The sequence below is a fragment of the Mobula birostris genome, chromosome 7, assembly GCF_030028105.1.
Source record: "Mobula birostris isolate sMobBir1 chromosome 7, sMobBir1.hap1, whole genome shotgun sequence".
Classification (NCBI taxonomy): Eukaryota; Metazoa; Chordata; class Chondrichthyes; order Myliobatiformes; family Myliobatidae; genus Mobula; species Mobula birostris.
Window position 1 is genome coordinate 71924382 of NC_092376.1, and position 25019 is coordinate 71949400.

At 40.8% G+C, this 25019-nt stretch overlaps 1 protein-coding gene across 1 annotated transcript; it reads right to left on the minus strand.

Moving 5' to 3' along the window:
• Positions 1 to 24738, minus strand: LOC140200762 (V-set and transmembrane domain-containing protein 5). Its single transcript, XM_072264362.1, has 4 exons — positions 24655 to 24738; positions 7795 to 8121; positions 1916 to 2056; positions 1 to 520 (listed from the first exon to the last, which is right to left on the minus strand). The coding sequence occupies exons 1-4, from the start codon at positions 24722 to 24724 to the stop codon at positions 489 to 491; spliced, it is 570 nt and encodes a 189-aa protein (XP_072120463.1). The 5' UTR covers positions 24725 to 24738; the 3' UTR covers positions 1 to 488.
• Positions 24739 to 25019: the final 281 nt, after the last annotated feature.

Consider the following 25019-nt stretch of genomic DNA (forward strand, 5'->3'; position numbering starts at 1 on the left):
GTTCATAATATTGTCATGCACATTCAAAATATATACTTTGCTTTTCCTTCAAGTAGACAGTTTTGATAATCAGAACCATTTTCCTTAGTTGTTTTGTTCACCCAGCCATTCAAAAATCAACATTTTAAAGAATCCTGTTTAAACAGTTGTCAACAGAATGTACTCATTCAAATTTTCTTGCTTTGACTTAATGAATTAATTTGTATCTAGTGTATGTTTTTGCTGTTCTACCGGATACAGTGGAATAATTGATAGCAAATACCATGCTTATATTGCACTTTTTTATAAAGTTAATTTAAAAAAATTACACAACAGCTGAAACCATTTACTTATCGTGACATGATGATCGTTGGCTCATCTGTTTTGTCAAAATAAAGTAAATAGCTAATATGGACGATATTCTCAAATATTTCTAAGTGTGACCATGTTCTCTTTTCAAATTCTGTTAGTCTTAATCCAGCATATAAACTGGAATCGATCTGGCGACTTTAAAGTGTTGTTACTTCCATATCTGTAGAACCTTAGACATAGGGGGAAAAAGCATAATATTAGAAAAAAATCATACTGTGGTCAACAGAAAAAAGGAAATAAATATTTTCAATTAAGTGTCTTGGTGGAAAGTATAAATGCCAGTTTTTTTATGCCACACGAACATAAAGAATCGAGATAGCATCGTAATTATCCTGGTGGGTTTCTGTATATGCCTTGCTGTATTGATTTTGGGTGAAGCATGACAATCCTTACTTGTGAGTATCTCTCATTGCCTTTTATTTAGACGTGTCATGTTAAACTAAAATGGCACGTAATCTGAAAAGTCATTCAGTTTTACAGGTGTGCCTCAGTATTGATTTACATTACTATGCTTGTTATGTTGATTAAGGCAATCTGATGTTATAAATTATATCTTAACTGTGTATCCTTTCTTCCCACACAGTGTAATAGAATTTTTTTACCACATCAAACAAACTTTGTTATTAAGAGTATGTTTTAACAGATTGCACAATGGTGTAATTAACAGAGCTGCTGTCTCACAACACCAGTGACTCAAATTCAGCCCTGACATTTGGTACTGTCTGTGAGGAGTCTACATATTTGCCATCTGAATGGTTGCTTCTGGTTGCTCTAATTTCCTCCAAGACACATGTGAATTTTGTAGACTACTTGGCCTGTAATGTAGGTGACTGCTAGAATTTAATAGGAGTGAGGAGAATAGGGTTACAGGGAAAATCAGTGCGGTGTGGGATTGGTCTATCAGCATAGCATAAGCTAGCATAGACATGATGAGCCCAATGGCCTCACTCTATAACGCATGAAATCTATGGAAATGGACAATTACTATCAAACAAAAAGATGGTGAGACTGTGAAGGAAGTAGATTTTATATAAGTGTCTTAAAGTATAGAAGTGGATGTTTATTGGAGTTCCATAGGGTGTAGACTCTGAAGTTGGGGGTGCCAGTCAGAGTAAAACAAGGAAGGTGCAAAGGGACAGACAAATGCAGAGACTTTGGAAGGTTTTAGCATTGGAGCAGGCTGCAAAAGTAATGAAAGTTAAACCATGGAGGCATGAGAACTTTGAAAATTGTGATTTACAGAGAATTGCTCTAGGATAGTTGTAGCAAATGAATGAGACTATAAATTAGAATGCAGGCAGAAAGATTCTGCGTGTTTAAGTTAGGTGGGAGGCTGCCAAAAGCAGCATTGGACTAGCTGTGCCTCAAAAGTAAAGGGCATGAATAAGCACCTTGGCAGCAAGTGGAGAATATAAATGAGAAATAAGACAAGGAGATGAAACTACTACACAAGTTTTTTTTTTAATTGCACTGATTACACTACACAAAATACTGATCCCCAAGCTTCTGAACTCCATCCTTTGTAACAATTAATTGATCTTCCATCAAACCACAATTTGATTACCATTTGCATTCGGTGTTCTCTTTATTTTGTAGAATTCCACACTTTGATTGCAGATCCATAGCAAGAACATTAAAATAATAGATATTGTTGCAAGTACTGTAACAATGACAGCCACAAAATGCAAGTCCTTATAAATTGGTTCTGTAGAAAGACAAATGTTCAAATGTTATAAAATTTATAATTAGATTTCTGACTCTAGTTTGATTTCTTAGTGTCTTGCTCATTTTGTAAATTGTTTCCTCTGAAATCCAGTGGGAAAACTGACATGAGAAAATTAATGTAGCTCTTGCGAGTTATTCAGGAGTGTAACAGAAGGCTATAATCTTCTGTTTGGAAGAGATACTCTAACATTCAACTTCTATATATGGTTCTCTCGCAAAGATGAAATTTATGCTGTGACTTACATACACAGCAGGTCTTTATTCCAAAGGGCAGACCTCTTCTCACTTTCCAGCAGGATAGGAAAGGATTAGCTGTCTTAGTGCTGATAATTTCCAAACTCCAGATTTTTGTTGGTAATTACAGTGCTGGAATTGGCTTCCAACCATAGCTTCTGGCCCAAGGTGCTAGGAGAACATGTTGGGTTTGAAAGTTTTTCCAAGCCAAGTTTGCTAAAGCCAATAAATAGTTAAGCTATCATTAGAATTACATCAGGTGTAAGTAAGATTCAAGACAAATTAGGAAATGGCTGTTAAGGAGGCTGTGGAAAGTAATCTATCGAAATTAACTCTTGTTTTAGACTCAATGGCAAAACACTTTTTAGGTCAAGCAGTTCTTAGGATATTAGGTTCAATAGGTACATTTAATGTCAGAGAAATGTATACAATATACATCCTGAAATTCTTTTTCTTTGCAAACATCCACAAAAACAGAGGAGTGCCCCAAAGGATGAATGAGAGTTAAATGTTAGAACCCCAAAGCACCCCTCCCAGCTCCCTCTCCCGTCCACAAGCAGCAGCGAAGCAATGACCCCCCCTCCACCAGCAAAAAAGCATCAACACCCTTCTCCGAGCACTCAAGTGTGCAGCAAGCATCAATAAAGACACAGACTTGCAGTACCCCAAAGACTACTTGTTCACTCAGTAATTCAACATACCATAGGCACTCTCTCCCTATTAAGGGAAAAAGAAGTGTCCTGTTTCCGTAAGAATTAGGCCATCTGGCCCATCGATTCTGCTCCACCATTTAATCATGGCTGATCCTTTTTTTCCCTCTCCTCTTCAACCTCATTTCCCATCCTTCTCCCCGTAACTTTTGATGCCATGTCCAATCAAGATCCTATCAAATTCTGCCTTAAATGCACCCAATGACCTGGCCTCCACAGCAGCATTTGGCAACAAATTCCACAAATTCGCTGCCCTTTGGCTAAAGAAATTTCTCCACTCTCTTTTAAAAGAGCGCCCCTCTATCCTGATGCTGTGCCCTCCTGTCCTAGACTCTCCCGCCATGGGAAACATCCTTTCCACATCTACTGTCTAGGCCTTTCAACATTTGAAAGGTTTCAATGAGATCCCCGCACATCCTTCTGAATTCCAGCGAGTACAGACCCAGAGCTGTTAAACGTTCCTTGTATGATAACCCTTTCATTCCTGGAATCATCTTCGTGAACCTCCTCTGGACCATCTCCAATGCCAGCACATCTTTTCTAAGATGAGGGGTCCAAAACTGTTCACAAAACCCAATATGAGGCCTCACCAAACAACAGGAATTCTGCAGATGCTGGAAATTCAAGCAACACACATCAAAGTTGCTGGTGAACGCAGCAGGCCAGGCAGCATCTCTAGGAAGAGGTTCAGTCGACGTTTCAGGCCGAGACCCTTCATCAGGACTAACTGAAGGAAGAGTGAGTAAGAGATTTGAAAGTTGGAAGGGGAGGGGGAGATCCAAAATGATAGGAGAAGACAGGAGGGGGAGGGATGGAGCCAAGAGCTGGACAGGTGATAGGCAAAAGGGATACGAGAGGATCATGGGACAGGAGGTCCGGGAAGAAAGACAAGGAGGTGGGGGGGGAACCCAGAGGATGGGCAAGGGGTATAGTCAGAGGGACAGAGGGAGAAAAAGGAGAGTGAGAGAAAGAATGTGTGTATAAAAATAAATAACAGATGGGGTACGAGGGGGAGGTGGGGCATTAGCGGAAGGACTCACCAGTGCCTTTTAAAGCCTCAGCATCACATCCCTGCTCTTGTGTTCTAGACCTCCTGAAATGAATGCTAACATGCCATTTGCTTTCCTCACCACCAACTCAACCTGCAAGAGAGTTCTGCACAAGGACTCTCAAGTCCCTCTACATCTCAGATTCCTGGATTTTCTCCCCATTTGGAAAATAGTCCGCACATCATGACCATGCAATTTCCAACATTGTATTTCACTTGCCACTTTCTTGTCCATTCTCCTAATCAGTCTAAGTCCCTCTGCAAAACACCTGTTTCTTCAACACTATCTGCCCCTCCACCAATCTTTGTAACAAAGCCATCTATTCCATCACCTAAATCATTTGTATACAGCATAAAAAGAGGTGGCCCAACACCGATCCCTGCGGAACACCACTAGTCACTGGCAGTCAACCAGAAAAGGATCCTTTTATTCCCACTTGCTGCCTCCTACCAATCAGCCAATGCTCTGACCATGTTAGTAACTTTCCTGTAATACCATGGGCTCTTAACTTGGTAAGCAAAGGCCTTCTTAAAGTCCAAATATATAACATCCACTGTACCCCTTTTATCTATCCTACTTGGAATCTCCTCAAAGAATTCCAACAGGTTTGTTTATCAGGCAGAATTTTCCCTGAAGGAAACCATGCTGATTGTACTATCTTGTCCTGTGTCACCAAGTACTCCATAACCTCACCCTTAAAAATTGACTTTAACATCTTCCCAGCCACTGAGGTCAGACTAACTGGTCTATAATTTCCTTTCTGCTGCCTTCCTCCTTTCTTAAAGAGTGGAGTAACATTTGCAATTTTCCACCATGCTAGAGTCCAATGATTTTTGAAAGATCATTTCTAATGCCAGCACAATCTCTTAACGCTGCCTCTTTCAGAACCCTAGGGTGCAATTCCTCTGGTCCAGGTGACTTATGTACCTTTAGGTCTTTCAGCTTTTTGAGCACCTTCTGTCTTGTAACAGCAACTGCACTCACTTCTCTTCCTTCACACACTACAACATCAGGCATACTGTTGGTGTCGTCCACAGTAAAGACTGACGCAAAATACTCATTTAGTTCATTAGCCATCTCCTTGTCCCCCATTATTATTTCTCTTGCCTCATTTTCTAACAGTCCTATATGTACTCTCCTTTCTCTTTTATTTTTAACATACTTGAACAAACTTTTACTATCCACTTTGATATTATTTGCCAGCTTGCTTTCATATTTCATCTTTTCCCTTCTAATGATTTTTTTTAGTTGCTCTCTGTAGGTTTTTAAAACCTTCCCAATCCTCTATCTTCCCACTAATTTTTGCTTTGTTGTATGCCCTCTCTTTTGCTTTTACAATTGTTTTGACTTCTCTTGCCAGCCATGGTTGTACTATTTTACCATTTGAGTATTTCTTCATTTTTGGAATACACATGTCTTGCACCTTCCTCATTTTTCCCAGAAATGCACACCATTGCTGCTCTGCTGACATCCCTGTCAGCCGCCCCTTTCAAATTACTTTGGCCAACTCCTCTATCGTACCACAGTAATTTCCCTTATGCCACTGAAATACTGCTACATCAGACTTTACTTTCTCCCTATCAAATTTCAAGTTGAACATAATCATATTGTGATCACTAAGGGTTCTTTTACTTTAAGCTCCCTAATCGCTCAACGACAAACAGCTCTAAAAAGCTATCTCTTAGGCATTCAACAAACTCGCTCTCTTGAGATCCATTACCAACCGTATTTTTCCAATCGACCTGCATGTTAAGATCTCCCATGACTACCATAACATTGCCTTTTTGACTCATCTTTTCTATTACCTGTTGTAACCTGTGGTCCACCTCCTAGCAACTATCTCCCAGGAGGCCTGTATATAACTGCCATCAACATCCTCTCACAGTGAATGGGGAGACATAAACAATTATGGAGATATTAGCCCCATTATCACCAGGCAGAAGAACAATGATGTAAGGGGAAATCAGCAAATAGCCTGCCATCAATTTTTAAAGCAAATGGTGGACTCTGGGCCATTGGATTGGAAGCCTGGCTGGATAGTAAGGGAAATTTTGCAGGTTACCTCAGGAACTCGTCAGCCATGGGACACCAAGAGGTTCATCAGAAAGGCTCTGCCTGTCTTATGGGATAAAGGCACACAAGACCTGGTAGCTCCCGAGATCCCACTAGTCAGTGACTGTTATAGGTTGCAATTGTAGCAAAGTTTGGACTACAATTGAATGATCTCTGCACCCTCTGTGTGTTTTCCTCCAGATTTCAGCCGGGGTGTCCGCCGCTCTGCTCGCTAAACCGGCCGGCATAAGCGCAGTCAGCTGGTCCCTGGAATAAACAATGCGACCATGCTTCTGCCCCGCTAATGAGACGTGTCGGAATGTAACTATTTCCAGCGCTAAAAACCCAAATAAAACTCTCTCTACCAGCATGTTAGAAAGGATGCAGCTTCAACGTGTTACCGTGTAAAAAAAAACAAAAAATAACGTAAGTTAAAAAGGTAAGAAGAAAAAAGTAAGAATACTACTCGGAACGGCTGTAACAGGCTGCATGCATGACCGGCGCAGGCGCACTAAGCCTGGTTCCTGGTCCATTTTGGCTGAAAGGAACTGTCAGTGCCTTTACATCTCTACTGCTTGGGTCCCAGGTTAAGATTCCTAATTGACTGCTAAAATAAAATCATCAAGAATCATTGGCACTTTTTTAGCATTGAATTTTCCTGCTGATAGTGAAAAGAGAAAAGGAACAGTCATTATGAAACAGTAAGTATTCTGGTTTTAACTGCGCCCCTCCCCACCCATTGTACAATGAGGCCTTGTGGAGTGTGCCAGATGCATTCCCAGGAAAGATGACACTCATGGAGTCAACATTTTTTTTAAAAAAAGGAGGGACAGGGCTGCTGTGATGGGAACCTAGCACCAGTCCTGTCCTTCACACTCTGACGTTTTTGCCCATGGTTACAGTGGGAACCTAGGGATGCCAGGAATTTCAGCACTCCTGCACAGGCCTGTCAACAACTCCCTGCAGTCTTGGGTCGAGCAGTTGCCATACCAAGCTGTGATATATCAGGAGGGGAGGCATTCACCAATAGCTGCATCATGGAAAGCATCACAAGAAACTGCACGGCTCAGCAAATCACAAAATCCAGCCTCACCTCCATAGACTCTGTCTACACTTCTCCCTGCCTTAGTAAACCACAAACATAGTCAAAGCTCTCACAGCCAGACTTTTTCTCTTCTCCATCCTCTCAAAGATTCCGCTCAATCAGACATTTTCTCTTCTCCAGACTGAAAGCATGTACCACCAGGCTCAAGGACAACTTTCATCCCACTGATATAAGACTTTGTTTGGCTGCATATCTTTCCCAAAACAACAGCTATCAACCCAAACAGTGATTTTTGTAAAATCACAGGTGGATCTGTAGCTGTGAGTGTTCAGACTCCAAGACCTAGGGTGTGATGATGAATCTGTTAGCTGAAAGCTAGCACGAGCAGAGTACCACTGTCAAAGCTGAGGCTACAAGTTTTGCCTTTGGATAAAATTTTATTCTCTTTTTGCATGTTTGAAAAATATATTTCTTATGGTAAGTTAAAGATATTTTTAATGTATTGCACTGCACCACTGCTGCAAAACAACAAATTTTACAATATATGTCAGTGATAGTAAACCTGATTTTGAAATTTAAAAATTCAAAAGACTGAAACTTTAAGTGAAAACAAGAAGTGGATTCTTACCAATTATATTCAATATAATAACACCATCCTTGCTGCTTCCTTCTTTATCTGTTACAGTCACGACATAACAACCAGCATCATTGAACTGAACGTTTGAAAGCTGGATAGATCCATTTCTGTACAGTTCAATCCGGTCTTCATAACCCTTTGAAATGTTTTGATAATTGCCTGGCTTCCAGACAACAATGTTCTTCATTCCCCATGGTAGCAGGTGCTTCCACTTAATAGAAAGTGTCCTATTGCATATATTGTCCACTGAAAGAGTGGCATTCTCATTCACTGTGGCATTGACAATATAGTGAGGTACTGATATTGTATCTCCATGAACTGAAAAATGACAGAAACAGATGTATTCATTATATTTGCAAATATGCTACTGAAATTGTGTTCCTTCAACATACTGAGGACATAACACAGCAGGAGACTTAAGAACAGTTGTAGAATTGCCCTTTGGTGCTGCAGGTACAACACAAAAGAGTCTAACCCACAATGGTCGTCAAGCACCAAGCAAGGCCTGAAAAGTTCCATCTAGTATTGGGCTTGCCGGTCAAACCTGCTGTTTCGGGCATGGGTTTATACTTGTGTCATGCATCTGCAATTTGGTGCAAAGAATGTGGCTCCTTTGCAACATCAAGCTGTGCTAATTCTTTCTGCAGACCTTGTTTAGAGTACAGCTGGTTCAAGGAGGTTCGTAACTCTGTTGGTGCCCAAAATGGTTCAAGTTTAGAGTTAAAGTGGCACGGGTTGCTAAAATGATCCACCACTCTTTTATGTCTACAGCCCAGAAAAGATCCTGTGACCCAAGGACCCTAACACTAGGATGGTCGATGTCGATTAGTGGAGTGACTGATGGGGTAAACCTAGCAGTCAGTGTTGGGACCTATGTTATTCATTCTGTATGCAAATTATTTGAACGTGAATGTACATGGGATGGTTAGCAAGCTTGCTGATGATACTAAATTCAGGGGTCTTGTTGATGGTGAACCAGGTTACTAGGAACTGCAAAGAGATCTTGATCAGGTAGGGAGATGGGCTGAGGAATGACAAATGGATTGCAACTTAGATGTGTGTGAGGTGATGCAGTAGGCCAATGAATGGCAGGGCACTGTTGGGTGTTTTGGAAGAGCAACGTGCACATTTCATTGAAAGCGGCCACACAAAGAGACAGGGAGGTGAAGAAGGTGTTTAGCAGACTGCCCATCATCAGTCAGGGCATCAAGATTCGAAGTGGAGACATACTGTTGTAGTTATACAAGTTATTGATGAGGCTGCACTTGGTGTATTGTGTACAGTTTTGGTCACACTATTAAAGGAATGATGTTGTCAAGCTGATGAGGGTGCAGGAGAGATTTATGAAGATGTTGCTAGACCTAGTGGGCCTGAGGTTGTTGGGGAGATGAGTCAAGCTGGAACTTTATTCTCTGGAGCATAGGAAAATGAGGGGTGACCTCTTCGAATTTTATGAATTCTTGAAGGGTATGGATAAATTGCATGGTCATAGGCTTTGGCCCAGGATTGAGGAGATCCAAACAACTGGGCACAGATACAGGATAAAATGGGGAGATTTGAAAGAGACCTGAGAGCTAACTTGTTTACAAAGGGGGAAGTGAAAACCTGGAATGAGCTGCCAGAGGCAGGTACAATTACAGCATTTAAGAGGCATTTGGATAGGTACATGGATGGGAAGGGCTTGGAGGGCTATGGTCTGTCTGCAGGAAACTAGGATGAGCAGATGGGATGCTGTGGTTACAGAGATCCGTCAGACTGAAGTGCCCATTTCTGTGCTGTGCTACTCTCCGAACACTGGTGATATTGATAGCCACAGCCAGAGCTGGATGCTAACACATTATCTTCCACCTGAAAATGTGTGGCACACTAAAGGAATCATATTCGTAGAAAAAGCTTACGAAGTTAAACTCTATTCCATTGTCTCAAGAGTTGAAGCTGTACTTAAGGCACAAAAAAGTCTTATTTACAAAGTCAAATATTGTTACAATTCATGTTCTTCATTCCTGATGGGCAATGTCAATAGAAACTGTATTTTAAACACAGAATGGCGAAATAAATAAAAGGTACATTATTTGTGATTGCGATTTCACAAGCATGAGCTTGTGAAAGGATAAATGATTATAGGTTTGTGTAAGATCTTATGTTAAATATTGGGGAAAAAAAGGAATTGTCATTGAGCAACGTGTCAGCTTTAGGAGAACAATCATAAAGACAACTTTAAAAAACCAGCCTGTTCATGATTAATGTCGAAGTTTACACTTTTCACTCTAATATTTGTATAATGAATCAGCAAATATAGCTGTATTGAATGAATGTTTAATTTAAAATATTTGCATTTCCTGTATTACATTCTTTCATATTAATTAAGAATGTATGTTTTTTTCTTGTCTATGCAGTTTTAACTTGACAGTGAAAAGCTGGATTTAGTACTGATGATGGTTCTTTTTTTCCCTTGTTGATTTCACCTGATGGTACCGGTGGAGTCAGGCAAGTAAAGCTGGGAATAGAACACTGAACAGTAGAGCACTGGACAGGACAGGCCACCCAGCCCATGACATTGTGCAGTTCTTGATACAATTCATACTGCACGTCATCCTTCTCCTGTGTACCTTCCATATTCCTCCATTCCCTTCATATTCATGTGCCTATCTAAAACTCCTTAAACTCCTTAAACCAATCGGCCCGATTCCACCACACTATCCTTTGTAACCCACTCCAGGTACCTTCCTCTCTTTCTCTGCTTAAAAACAATGATTTGCCCATCACATTACTTGCAAACTTCCCCCATCTAACCTTAAAAGCACGTCCTCTGGTGTCTAACATTTCTACCCAGGGGGAAAGATTCTGACTGTTTACCCTATCTATGCCTCTCATAATAAAATAAAATAATAACATAAAAAGCCTATCATGTCTCCTCTTGGCTTCTAATACTCCAGGGACAATAACCGAAGTTTGTCCAAACTTTACTTATAGCTCATACGCTCTAGTGCAGCCATCCCATCATCCTGGTAAACCTCTTCTGCACCATCCCCACTGTTTCTATAATGTTGCTTTCAATCAATGCCCCTTCACTCCTGCCTTATTCTACCATAATATGGCCTGCCCAATTTAGTACCTTCCCGCAAGATGTAATTTTATTCTACTCACAACTCATGGTGGAGACGGATAAAATAGGGTCTTTTAAGAGACTCTTAGATAGGTACATGGAGCTTAGAAAAATGGAGGGTTATGTGGTAGGGAAATTCTAGGCAGTTTCTAGAGTGGGTTACATGGTCGGCATGACATTGTGGGCCGAAAGGCCTGTAATGTGCTGCAGATTTCTATGTTGTAAGTTCATAACTACAGCAGCTTAAGATATAACGAGTTATGGTCACTATTTCCAAAACGTTCACCCACTATCAGATCTGTCACCAACCTGGCCTGGCTCATTTCCCAAAAGCAGGTCGAGAATGTTCTCTCCTGTAGTTGGACTCTCCACATACCGTTTCAAGAAAATACCTTGGATGCACTGAAGGATGCCCGCTCCAGCTAAGCCTCATGCATTAAGGAAATTCCAATCAATATGGGGAGGCTAAGGTCTCCCACTATAACGTTATTGTTCCTGCAGCTTTCCATAAACTGTCTATATACAGTATCTGTTCCTCCATCTCTCAGTAACTCAGGAACACAGGACTGCCATCCCTGCCCATCACGCAACCAGGTACAGTATCTGTAAATGGTAACACTGTAATGCCACGTACTAATCTCAGTTCTCAGCTCATCCTCAAGCAAACACTCTGAGCATTGAAAGAGCCCCATTGCAGGCCTTCAGCCTCACCAGGTCTCGGTCCCACCAGCCCCTTCCAGTCTTTCTTGTTATACCATCTTTGTTCCTCACTAGCACACGGCGTAGTAATCCTGACATTACAAACCTGTAAGTCCTGCTCTTCTACCAATCTCCTTTGTCCCTTTGAAGGACCTCATCCCTGCTCCTGCCTGTGTCATTAGTAACTATATGGACCACAACCTCTGGCTGCTCATTCGCCTCTCTCACCATGTCCTGTGGTCACCAGGATAAGTGAAGGGAGTGTGGGATTACAATCTGTAGCCTGCAGCTGAGGTGTGACCTCCTCACTAAAACTCTCATCCATGATCTGCTGGATAATTCTGAATACAGCCAATTACGCCTCAAGTTCCTTGACCTTGTCTGTCAGGAGTTGTAGCCAGCCGCACTTCCCACAGATGTAGGATCCACCCTGACGGCAGAAAATGGCTGCTGATGTGAGTAGAACTGAGTGCACAGGTAATGCAATGTCCAGTTCTGCTATTTATTTAACAGGATTTACAAAATAATTGTTAGAAAAGTATCACATACATACACCAGGATGCTCTTTATTGACTACAGTTCGGCATTCAGATACCATCATCTCCTCAAAACTAATCAATAGGTTTCAAGACATTAGTCTCAATATATCATTGTGGAATTGGATCCTGGATTTCTTCACTTGCAGGTCCCAGCCAGTTCAGCTTGGCAACAACTTCTCCTCCACAATCTCCATCAGCAGAGGTTCATCACAAGACTGTGTGCTTAACCCCTGCTCTATTTGCTTTAAAGCTCCAATGTCACATTTAAGTTAGTTGACATCACCGCTATTGTAGGCAGAATCAAAGGTGGTGACAAATCAGCAATCAGGAGGGAGAATGAAAATCTGGTTGAGTGGTGCCACAACAACAGCCTCTTACTCAAAGTCAGCAAGACCAAGGTGCTGATTATTGGCTTCAGGAGGAGGAAATCAGAGGCCCATGAACCAGTCCTCATCGGGGATCTGAGGTGGAGAGGATCAGCAACTTTAAATTTCTCATTTCAGAGGATCTGTCCTGGGTCTAGCACATAAGTGCAATTATGAAGAAAGCATGGCAGCACCTCTACTTCCTTAGAAGTTGGTGAAAATTCGGCATGACATCTAAAACTTTGACAAATCTCTCTAGATGTGTGGTGGAGAGTATAATCGCTGGCTGCATCACAGTCTGGTATGGAAGCACCAATACCCTGAATGGAAAATCCAACAAGTAGTGGATACGGCCAAGTCCATCATGGGTAAAGCCATCATGCACCAATGAGCACATCTACACAAAGCGCTGTCGCGGGAAAGCAACATCCATCATCAAGGACCCCCCACCACCCAGGTCATGCTCTCTTCTCACTGCTGCCATCACCCAGGTCATGCTCTCTTCTCACTGCTGCCATCACCCAGGTCATGCTCTCTTCTCACTGCTGCCATCACCCAGGTCATGCTCTCTTCTCACTGCTGCCATCAGGAAGAAGGTGGACGAGCCTCAGGCTCACACCACCAGGTTCAGGAACAGTTATTACCCCTCAACCATTAGGCTGTTAAACCAGAGGGGATAACATCACTCGTCCCATCACTGAAATGTTCCCACAACCTATGGACTCACTTTCAAGTACTCTTCATCTTACGTCCTTGATATTCTTTGCTCATTATTTATTTATTATTAATTTCTTTCTTTCTATACTTGCACAGTTTGCTGTCTTTGGCCGCCCTGTTGGAGCGGTCTTTCACTGATGCTGTTATAATTATCAGATTTATTGAGTATGCCCGTGAGAAAATGAATCTCAGGGTTGGACATGGTGACATATGTGTACTTTGATAATAAATTTACTGAGAATTTTGAAATAAAGGTTCCGGTGACGTCATCGTCCGGAATTGCAGCTTAGATCAATATTTCCTCTGGAAAAATGCATATATTGCCCCATTAATCCATCAAATATAAGATCTTTTGAAAATATCTGAATTGATAAAGGGGGCAAGAATGGGGAAGAAGAATGGAGATAAAAAAAGCATCACTGAGGAGCCTATGGATGAGAGAGGTGCAACGAGCGGCTCTCCTACCCAAACGCATGGTAGCGAGGCTGACGATGGGCCTCGTTCAGGCGAACTGACAAGTATGATAAAAATTATGGAAGAGATATGGGGATTCCAAAAAGATATAATACAGCAACTTAATGATATTAAGTCAGAGCTTGCCAACGTCAATCAAAAAATAGCGGTGGCAGAGACTTGAATGGAGGAGGTGGAAGATCGTGTGCAAAACGTGGAACAGATACTAAGTAAGACGATAAAAATATTAAATCAACAAGAAAGTAAACTGATTGACCAGGAGGGAAGATCACGACAGAAAAATATCAGGATATACAATGTTCCCGAAGGAGCGGAGGGTTTGTCTATGATGGAGTTTGTAGGACAGTTGCTGTGGGACGCGTTGGACATTCCCTCGACTATGGAGCTTGAAGCTGAGAGCGCATTGTGTGCTCGTCCCGAGGCCTACTGGAGACAGAGAAGATAAGCCACGCTCAATAGTAATTAGATTCCTTCGATACAATACCAAGGCAGAGATTCTACGAAGGGCCTGGGGTAAGAAGAGGGTATTTTGGATGAGAAATTAATATATTTCGATCAAGATTACCCCCAGGCAGTCCTGCAGAAATGTAAAGAATACTCTGAAGTAAAGCGAATATTAAAGCAAGGAAAGATTAGATTCCAAACTCCGTACCCTACTAAACTGCAGGTGTTTTATGAAGATGGGACCCAACTGTATCAGACAGTGGAAGAGACGACTACAGACATGAAGAAGAGGGCTGCCCATCAGCGTAATCAAACTGAGGGAAAGCCTGGCAGAGCAGTTATCCCGATCTGCTTGGGAAATAGTAAGAGAACCGAGAAAACAGGGGACGGGAGGAGGGTGAGAGAATATCAGGAAGAGACTGTGAGTTTTCCGAAGACAGCCCTCACCCCCTTCAGAAGAGCCATAAGGTTTGGCTAACTTTAAAAGTGTTGATAAGATAAACGGAAGCAAAAATAGACGGTGCTATACCTATTTCAAGAAATGCTTATTATAATGTAGATTTTATATTACTCAATTTTTTTATTCATTCATTCTCTCCTTTTCCCCCCACCTAAATGAGAATATATATATATAAGGGAGGAATACACAGGGAAATCTTTTCTGTGTAATGGACATAGACTTGTTCACTTACTTGTTCACTTACTTTTATGGGTACTGTAATGGGGCCCCAGCTCACAGGGAGGAGGGGCTATCCCCTACAGCTAGACGTTTCCTCCAGCTCAGCCCAGGGTCATCTACTAGTGACCTCAGCCTTGGAATCACACCTTCGTTGCCTTTTTTTATTATTCATGTTTCTTGGTTCTTATTTGTTCAGGGAGTAGATCAATTAAGTTTTATTCTGCTAATTTCAATGATATATTGACAGATAAATTCACATGGCTAAGGACAAAGTAAAATTCATTTCTTTTAATGTCAATGGGCTGTTAAATCCAATCAAACACAGTAAAATTCTATCAAAAATGAAAAAAGAACAAGCCCATGTTGTATATTTACAGGAAACTCACAAGTGATAATGAGCATGGAAAACTAAAGAGAATGGGCTTCACTAATTTGTTTTTCTCCTCGTATAAATCAGGACTTAGGAGAGGAGTTGCTATTCTTGTCTCAAGCAAGCTAAATTTCGAATAAGTATTCGAAATGGGAGATAAGGAGGGCAGATATATTCTGGTAAGGGGGAATATAGATGGAAATTCAGTTACTCTATTGAATATATACGCACCTCCAGTAAGTGATATTAGTTTCTTTCAGAAAATTACTAATATTTTGGTAACGGAAACCGATATGTGGGGGAGACTTAAATTTACAATTACAACCAAAGTTAGACTCTTCCAATAGAAAAATCTATGAAACAAAACCCTCACATAAGAGAGTTAGTACATTTTTTGAGGATGTTGGTCTAATTGATATATGGAGGGACCTTTTCCCTGACAAAATGGAGTACACTCATTATTCTGCCCCCCATTCTGTATATACAAGAATAGACTATTTCATAACATTTGGAAAAGACAAAGCCAAAATAAACACCTGTGGAATTGGGACAATAGATGTAAGTGACCATGTACCTATATATTTATCTGTTGATTTTGATCTACAACCAAAGAATATTATTTGGAAACTAAGTTCAATGATCCCTACTTTAAGGAACAAATTAAAAAAGAAATTGGCCTTTGCTTAGAATTCAATGATAACGGAGAGGGGGTTTCACCTCCCATTCTATGGGATACTCTAAAGGTTTTCTTCAGAGGGAAAATTATAGCGATATCTTCATATAAGAAGAAAATAAGGAATAAAACATTAGAGGAATTACAAAATAGGCTGAAGGAACTAGAAAAAAAACAAATTGAATTTGGCCCAGGATACATTAGCAGAAATTTAAAAAAAAGGAATGAAATTAATAGTTTGGCTACGCAAGAAATCAGGGAAAATTTAATGTTTCTGAAACAGAGACATTATGAAAGTGGAGCTAAGTCTATGAAAATACTGGCATGGAAATTGAAGAAAAAGATAGCAAAAAATACAATTCATAGAATTAGGGATCCAAGAACAAAAATGGTAAAAAATAAGCTAAGTGAAATTCAAGAAGCTTTTGAAGTGTTTTAAAAAACTCTATTTTCCATAGTTCCCAGGGGAAGCATAACCCAAATTGACACTTTCCTGAATTCTCTAGCGTTACCCACCTTGATCGAAGAACAAAATAGAACGATAACTGCTGACATAACTGAAGTTGAACTAAAAGCTGCAATTAGTAGGCTTAAATTAAGCAAGTCACCAGGTTCAGATGGGTATACAGCAGAGTGGTACAAAGAATTTAAAAATGAGTTAATTCCTGTTTTACTCCCCACACTGAACTGGGCTCTAAAAAAGGCACAAATGCCACCCAGCCGGAAGGAGGCGATAATCTCAGCTGTACCAAAAGAAGGCAAGGATAAAATGGAATCCAGGTCATTTAGACCAATATCCGTTCTTAATGTAGATTATAGATTATTTACCTCCATCATGGCCAAACAATTAGAAGAGTTTCTACCCATACTGATACATAAGGATCAGACAGGTTTTATATAACAACGCCAAACACAAGACAATATACGAAGGACTCTTCACATTATGGATAATATACAAAAAAATAAAATCGAACCAATAGTGATAAGCGTGGACGCTGAAAAGGCATTTGGTTCGTTTAAATGGAATTTTCTTTACAGAGTTTTACATAGATTTGGTCTACATGACACAATTATTAAAACTATACAGGCACTATATGACAACCCTACTGCTAGGATTAAAATCAACGGATATTTATCTAATAGTTTTACCCTAGAAAGGGGCACAAGACAGGGTTGTGTATGGCAACTGCTACTCTTCGCATTATATCTGGAACCATTAGCTCAATACATCAGACAAAATGAAGATATCAGGGGAATTACTATTAAAGGGACAGAGCATAAATTAGCCTGTTACGCGGATGACATTTTGATCTATCTAGGGCAACCAACATAATCTTTACCTAAATTGAAGCAATCCTTTGAACAATATGGTCAATTATCAGGATACAAGATCAACATAGATAAAACCCAATTACTTTCATATAACTATAGCCCACCAAGAGAAATTGAAAGTAGATATACTTGGGCATGGCAAACAGGGTCTTTCAAATATTTGGGCATCATTATGCCAAAAGATTTGTCAAAATTATCAGAATGCAATTATCAGCCTATATATAAAAAAAAATTAATGAAGATATAACAAGATGGATCCCAATTCCTTTTCTTGGTCTCTGTTCAAGGATTGAATCTATTAAAATGAATATATTGCTCAGACTACTATATCTCTTTCAGACCCTACCAATAGAGATTAAACAGAATCAATTCAATGAATGGAACAAAATGTTATCAAGATATATATGGCAAGGTAAAAGGCCTAGAGTTCATTGGAAGCAAATATTGAGGTCCTATTGAAGGTACTAAAGGTTCAGATAATACCAGACCCTATTTTAATAATTTTTGGAACTTCTGCGAGGTCAAATAATTTCCAGGCTACCCAGCAACAACTCCTGACCTATGGCATACTTAATGGAAAGAAACTCATACTGATGTTCTGGAAAAAGGAGGAAACTCCATCACTCAGACAATGGCTGGCTGCATTAATGGATACTCTGCATCTAGAAAGGATAAGATACATTATCAAGGACAGACTCAAGGAATTTGAGAAAATCTAGCAACCATTACTGTTGTATTTAGAAGAGACCGACAGCTGAACTAAGTGTGGGGGGTGGTAGGACCTAAACAGCACATACGGGAGGGGTGAGGGGAGGGAAGGGCTGGGAAGGGGAAAGGAGACGGGGTGGTAGGGTTTCCTTTGCTTTTTGCTTGTTTACTATACATACATTCATTTGACTTTCATTATGTTATAAGAAAGAAAAGAAAAAAGAAGCATTGTACTTTTGGACATTGTTGGTTGTGGTTAAGCTGATGTTGTTTCACAATAAAAACATACGAAAATTTTGCAATTAGCCAAGGAAAATGGGGGATGGGGCCTACCTTCTCTTAGAGATTATTATTTTGCAGCACAGTTGAGAGCCGTGATATGCTGGTGCAACCCATCATATGACGCTCAATGGAAAAACATTGAGGAGGGGATACTTCCCATCCCCATACAGGCAATTTTGGCTGATAACAACCTACAAAGGTACATAAATACTATTGATAATCCATGGGTGAAATGGACTCTTAAAATATGGAAAACTATTTTAAAAGAATGTAAACTAGAGGGAGATATTACAATTCTCAAATGGTGTGCATATGACTCGGATTTTACGTCAAATAAACTGGTTGCTAGATTTAAAGACTGGACAGCTAAAGGAGTAACAGTTCTTTGCAATATAATGAAAGAAGGAACACTGTTCAGTTTTGAAATGCTTAAAGAGAAACACTTATTAGAAAAACAAGACTTTTATTGGTATCTACAGATGTGACAGTATGTTAATAGGAGGGTTAAAAATGTAACCAAGGCAAGTACATGTTTGATAGAGCTATTTAGGAAAGCATATAATTCAGATAACGGTAGTAGAATCATTTCAAGTGTGTATAAGGGTTTGTCAAATCTTAAGACACATTCCACTTCATACATTAAAACAAAATGGGAGAAGGAAGGAGGGATAATTATATTGGAGGAAGAATGGACAATAATTTGGAGGTATCAATGGAAGTGTACCAGTTCACAGAAATGGAGGGAGTTTGGATGGAAAAACTTGATAAGATATTTTATTACACCCTCTCAGAAGTCCCATCATGATAGTAACCTCCCTGTTTGCTGGAGAAATTGTGGAAATCAAAATGCAAACCATTATCATATTTTCTGGGATTGCCCCATTATCAAAGACTATTGGAGTGGGATACAGAATGCCCTACAAGACATTTTTAAATGTGAAATACCCTTAGAAAGTAAGACCATATATTTTGGGTATGTACCCCAAGAATGGTTGAAAAGAGATAAATATTTAATGAATATACTGCTGGTGGCTGGTAAAAAGACTCCTAACAGGAAATGGTTATCACAGGAGAGCCCAACTTTAAATGCATGGATGGAAATTGCAATGGACATTTACAAAATGGAGAAGATAACAGCATCTGTTAATCATAAGTTGGAACAATTTGATTCATACTGGGAAAAATGGTTCAACTACATAACACCTCATAGGCCTGATTTTATTCTCACAAATCAATGAATATGTTGTTTAAAAAAATCACTCCCTACTTGTACATAGTTTTCTCCTTTTGCTTGTTCTTTCTTTCCTCTCTTTTCTGTAGGCGTATACCTCAGATAAATATTATGTGGAGATTTCTGGCAAATATGATTATATGATATTTATGTACAATATCTGAAATACATCTTATGGAAATGTTTGTTTGATGATGAACTTCAATAAAAAATAAATTACCAAAAAAATTTTGAAATAAAGGTGTTCATTTATAACAAATAATTATTTATTCAAAATTGCTATACCGTTTTTCACATGGCTAGGCATGGTGGTCATCATCATAGCTTGTCACACCAGACAGCCAGCCACTCTAGTGTTGTTTAGTTGATGTTGAGCAGGTCAGTGTCAGATATATCAGGTGAGAGCGGGCAGTTGTGCAGAACGTGTTCAATGTTCTGCACCCTTTCACCACACTCACAGGATTCGCTGGTCTTTAAACACCACTTCACCATATTGTCTCCCGTCCTACAAACTCCTGCTCTCGCTCTGTTGAGAGTGCACCACTTCCGTCTGTCAAACAGTGCCCCGTCTGGTAACATGTCTGTGGGGTCTTGCACTGTATTGTTTGGTGGGGTTCTGGCTTCTGTTTGTCGCCAGAGGTCAATCCTGTATGTTTGGGGGGATGTTCTGTGTGGTAGTTCCTCCACTGTAGCAAAGCTTTTCCTCGGTTTTAGGTGGTTGGAAACTGGCACATGATGATGTAGTGGGTGCCGTGGATCCAAGTTCTACTTACCGATTTCAATTTTTGTTGTAGTGTGTCTTCAGATCTCTGGGGAGCAATGCCTGCAAGTCTGTAAATTCTGCAAGTAAGTCTGGAAGTCTGCAAGTAAGTCAGTAAGGCTGCAAATAAGTCAGTAAGTCTGCAAGTCTGTGGGTGTGGAGCACAGTGTGCCCGTGATTATTCGACAGGCTTCGTTAAGCAACGGGTCTATTTTCTTCGCATGGGCTGATCTGCCCCACACAGGTGCACAGTATTCTGCAGGTGCATAGCAGAGTGCTAGGGCAGTTGATCTAAGTGTGTGAGCATTAGCTCCCCATTTCGTGCCTACTATTTTTTTCAAGAGAGAGTTGCGAGAGCCAACTTTCTGTCAGAGTGTTTGGATGTGGGTGGCAAATGAGAGCGTCCTATACAGTGTCACGCCCAAGTAAATTGAGTTGGATGACCTTCGAGCTCCTTCCCATGGCGGTGCACTAGTGTGTGTTGTTTAATGGTGAGGTGCAGACAGACAGTTTTGTATTTACTTTCATACTCATGCTTTGAGCAAGATATGTTGCCAATATCAAATTTATGAACATTTTTACATATTTCTGGGCATCAGCAAAGGGGTACTGAGCAGATTCAAAATATGGGACTATACGTTGTTTTAAAAATATAGATAATTTGACACGTATCATTGCCATTCCTGGTATCTTTGTAGGCTCCTTTTGAAAAATAAAGGTACACTATTTATTCCTTCTGATCAGCCCTGCCTGCTTCATTTTCAAGGACATATCGGATTTGTCAAATGTGATTTCCTAAAGGCTTTGTAACCATGCCCGTATTAATAGGTTTCCTTACAACAGGTTTCGGACACTGCCAATTAGTTCCCTTATTCAGTCTTCCTTCGTTTCTAGAATAACGATGCTGCATTGGCCTCCACTTTGCCTCCTGTCCTTAGCCTTGCTTTGTTTTTGGTACAATTAGATGCCTCTTCTTTAGATCAAACGATTTTATTGAACTCTTTAGTTGGCTGTGAATGGATAACTTGCCTGTGGAGAATTTACGGTTCAGCTGAATGTCCTTTTGTTGAGAATTACAAATGATAAATAGAATTAAAGGATTGACGGAGGATATGCAATGGCAAGCATTTAAAGGTTGCATGGATGAACTGCAACAAATGTTCATCCCAGTTTGGCAAAAGAATAAATCAAGGAAGGTAGTGCACCCGTGGCTGACAAGAGAAATTAGGGATAGTATCAATTCCAAAGAAGCAGCATACAAATTAGCCAGAGAAAGTGGCTCACCTGAGGACTGGGAGAAATTCAGAGTTCAGCAGAGGAGGACAAAGGGTTTAATTAGGAAGGGGAAAAAAGATTATGAGAGAAAACTGGCAGGAAACATAAAAACGGACTGTAAAAGCTTTTATAGATATGTAAAAAGGAAAAGACTGGTAAAGACAAATGTAGGTCCCCTGCAGGCAGAAACAGGTGAATTGATTATGGGGAGCAAGGACATGGCAGACCAATTGAATAATTACTTTGGTTCTGTCTTCACTAAGGAGGACATAAATAATCTTCCAGAAATAGTAGGGGACAGAGGGTCCAGTGAGATGGAGGAACTGAGCGAAATACATGTTAGTAGGGAAGTGGTGTTAGGTAAATTGAAGAGATTGAAGGCAGATAAATCCCCAGGGCCAGATGGTCTGCATCCCAGGGTGCTTAAGGAAGTAGCCCAAGAAATAGTGGATGCATTAGTGATAATTTTTCAAAACTCGTTAGATTCTGGACTAGTTCCTGAGGATTGGAGGGTGGCTAATGTAACTTCACTATTTAAAAAAGGAGGGAGAGAGAAACCGGGGAATTATAGACCAGTTAGCCTAACGTCGGTGGTGGGGAAACTGCTGGAGTCAGTTATCAAGGATGTGATAACAGCACATTTGGAAAGCGGTGAAATGATCGGACAAAGTCAGCATGGATTTGTGAAAGGAAAATCATGTCTGACGAATCTCATAGAATTTTTTGAGGATGTAACTAGTAGAGTGGATAGGGGAGCACCAGTGGATGTGGTATATTTGGATTTTCAGAAGGCTTTTGACAAGGTCCCACACAGGAGATTAGTGTGCAAACTTAAAGCACACGGTATTGGGGGTAAGGTATTGGTGTGGGTGGAGAGTTGGTTAGCAGACAGGAAGCAAAGAGTGGGAATAAACGGGACCTTTTCAGAATGGCAGGCGGTGACTAGTGGGGTACCGCAAGGCTCAGTGCTGGGACCCCAGTTGTTTACAATATATATTAATGACTTGGATGAGGGAATTAAATGCAGCATCTCCAAGTTTGCGGATGACACGAAGCTGGGTGGCAGTGTTAGCTGTGAGGAGGATGCTAAGATGCAGGATGGAGGATGCAGGATGACTTGGATAGGTTGGGTGAGTGGGCAAATTCATGGCAGATGCAATTTAATGTGGATAAATGTGAAGTTATCCACTTTGGTGGCAAAAATAGGAAAACAGATTATTATCTGAATGGTGGCCGATTAGGAAAAGGGGAGGTGCAACGTGACCTGGGTGTCATTATACACCAGTCATTGAAAGTGGGCATGCAGGTACAGCAGGCGGTGAAAAAGGCGAATGGTATGCTGGCATTTATAGCGAGAGGATTTGAGTACAGGAGCAGGGAGGTACTACTGCAGTTGTACAAGGCCTTGGTGAGACCACACCTGGAGTATTGTGTGCAGTTTTGGTCCCCTAATCTGAGGAAAGACATCTTTGCCATAGAGGGAGTACAGAGAAGGTTCACCAGATTGATTCCTGGGATGGCAGGACTTTCATATGATGAAAGAATGGATGAACTGGGCTTGTACTCATTGGAATTTAGAAGATTGAGGGGGGATCTGATTGAAACGTATAAGATCCTAAAGGGATTGGACAGGCTAGATGCAGGAAGATTGTTCCCGATGTTGGGGAAGTCCAGAACGAGGGGTCACAGTTTGAGGATAGAGGGGAAGCCTTTTCGGACCGAGATTAGGAAAAACTTCTTCACACAGAGAGTGGTGAATCTGTGGAATTCTCTGCCACAGGAAACAGTTGAGGCCAGTTCATTGGCTATATTTAAGAGGGAGTTAGATATGGCCCTTGTGGCTACGGGGGTCAGGGGGTATGGAGGGAAGGCTGGGGCGGTGTTCTGAGTTGGATGATCAGCCATGATCATAATAAATGGCGGTGCAGGCTCGAAGGGCCGAATGGCCTACTCCTGCACCTATTTTCTATGTTTCTATGTTTCTAATTCCAAAATATTTCTTTAAATGTTTCCATTATTTAAATATAAGAAAATAATTACACCAGACTTCCTAATCTACTGCTGCCAGTTCACCCCCCCCCCCACCCACCCACTTCAGTGGCTTTCTGTGACTAAATGGTACCTCTTGGAAGCAAATGTGAAATACACGTCTCCATAGAACATCCCTTACGATCAGGAACCTAATTAACCCTGTCTCACTACCCAAAGACAGATCTAAAATAACTTATCTCACTTCCAAAAACAATAGGAAAATCACAGATAGTTTTGGAATGGTTATTTGGGGATTAAGTACTTGTTGCCTTTGTAAACAACAGGAATTCTGCAGATGCTGGAAATTCAAGCAACACACATAAAAATTGCTGGTGAACGCAGCAGGCCAGGCAGCATCTCTAGGAAGAAGTGCAGTCGATGTCCTGACGAAAGGTCTCGGCCTGAAACATCGACTGCACCTCTTCCTAGAGATGCTGCCTGGCCTGCTGCGTTCACCAGCAATTTTTATGTGTGTTGCCTTTGTAATCAGTTTTTAATTAGTGGTGGCAAAGCATTTACAGCTGGATCAGGGTAGTGGCTTTAGCCTGGCTAGACCACATCAAGCTCACTTGGATCTTGTACTTCTCTGTCAAAGCTGCCCAAAACTGAGGTGATCATCAAGAACCAAGATCATCCAAATCTCATTATGTGCACTGTCCCTTTCCACCCACATCTAAACAAACAAACATGGAGCTAATGGATCCCAAAAAATCAGTTTTAGTTGATTTGCAGACACAAGAGACTGCAGTTGCTGTAATCTGAAGCAAAAATCAAGTGCTGGAGGACCTAATAGGCCAGGCAGCCTCTGTGGGGGCAGAGGGAATGTCATTCTGATGCAGAGCCTCAGAGGGATGGCCACCATTTGGAGTTGAGACCCTGCATCCGAATTACATTCTCTCAGACTCCACAGATGCTGCCTGACCTGCTGAGTTCCACCAGCAGCTTGTTTTTTTTCACTATTTGCTTGTTGCTGCTACTTAAGTTACCTTCTCTGTCCTTCAAACTAAATCTCCCTTATCTCCCACATTCCAATATAACAGCTGCCAATCTGTTTCCCTTCCTAGCTCCCATGTTGACTGAAACTTGTCAAAGTGTGAGTTAGGAGGGGATTCTGCCCTCTTTTTTTTAAAAAGAAGCCATTCACAAATACAAAAATGATTACTTACTTTGTAGCAACAAGCCTGACAAACACAATATTAAGAGAAGCCATTGGTAGTTCCAGCTGTTCGTCCTCATTAGAAACACTTAACCATCCATCAGGAGTCAGATTAGTAGTGCAGCATGCACTTCAATTACAGTCGTCGTCTGCTTCTGCAAAATGAACCTGATTGGATTGATTGGACTTTGGACAGAATATGCACTGGATAGACTGGTTTTTGTTTCATCTGCCTATGAGCTGGCACACAGCCTAACACAAGGAAGGTGTTGCACATTGAGGAAGTTTATCCAGGCCTTGACTGTATGTGAGTGTGCTAGACCGAGAGATGCGTCTTCTGTTACTCAGTAGAAACATCTCCACATCAGTATGATT

Coding starts and splice junctions, on each gene's coding strand:
- LOC140200762 (XM_072264362.1), bottom strand. CDS start 24,724: ATGAGGACGAACAGCTGGAACTACCAATGGCTTCTCTTAATATTGTGT. Junction 8,122..24,654: donor GTCAGGCTTGTTGCTACAAA/GTAAGTAATCAT, acceptor GTCATTTTTCAG/TTCATGGAGATACAATATCA. Junction 2,057..7,794: donor TATTATATTGAATATAATTG/GTAAGAATCCAC, acceptor GTCTTTCTACAG/AACCAATTTATAAGGACTTG.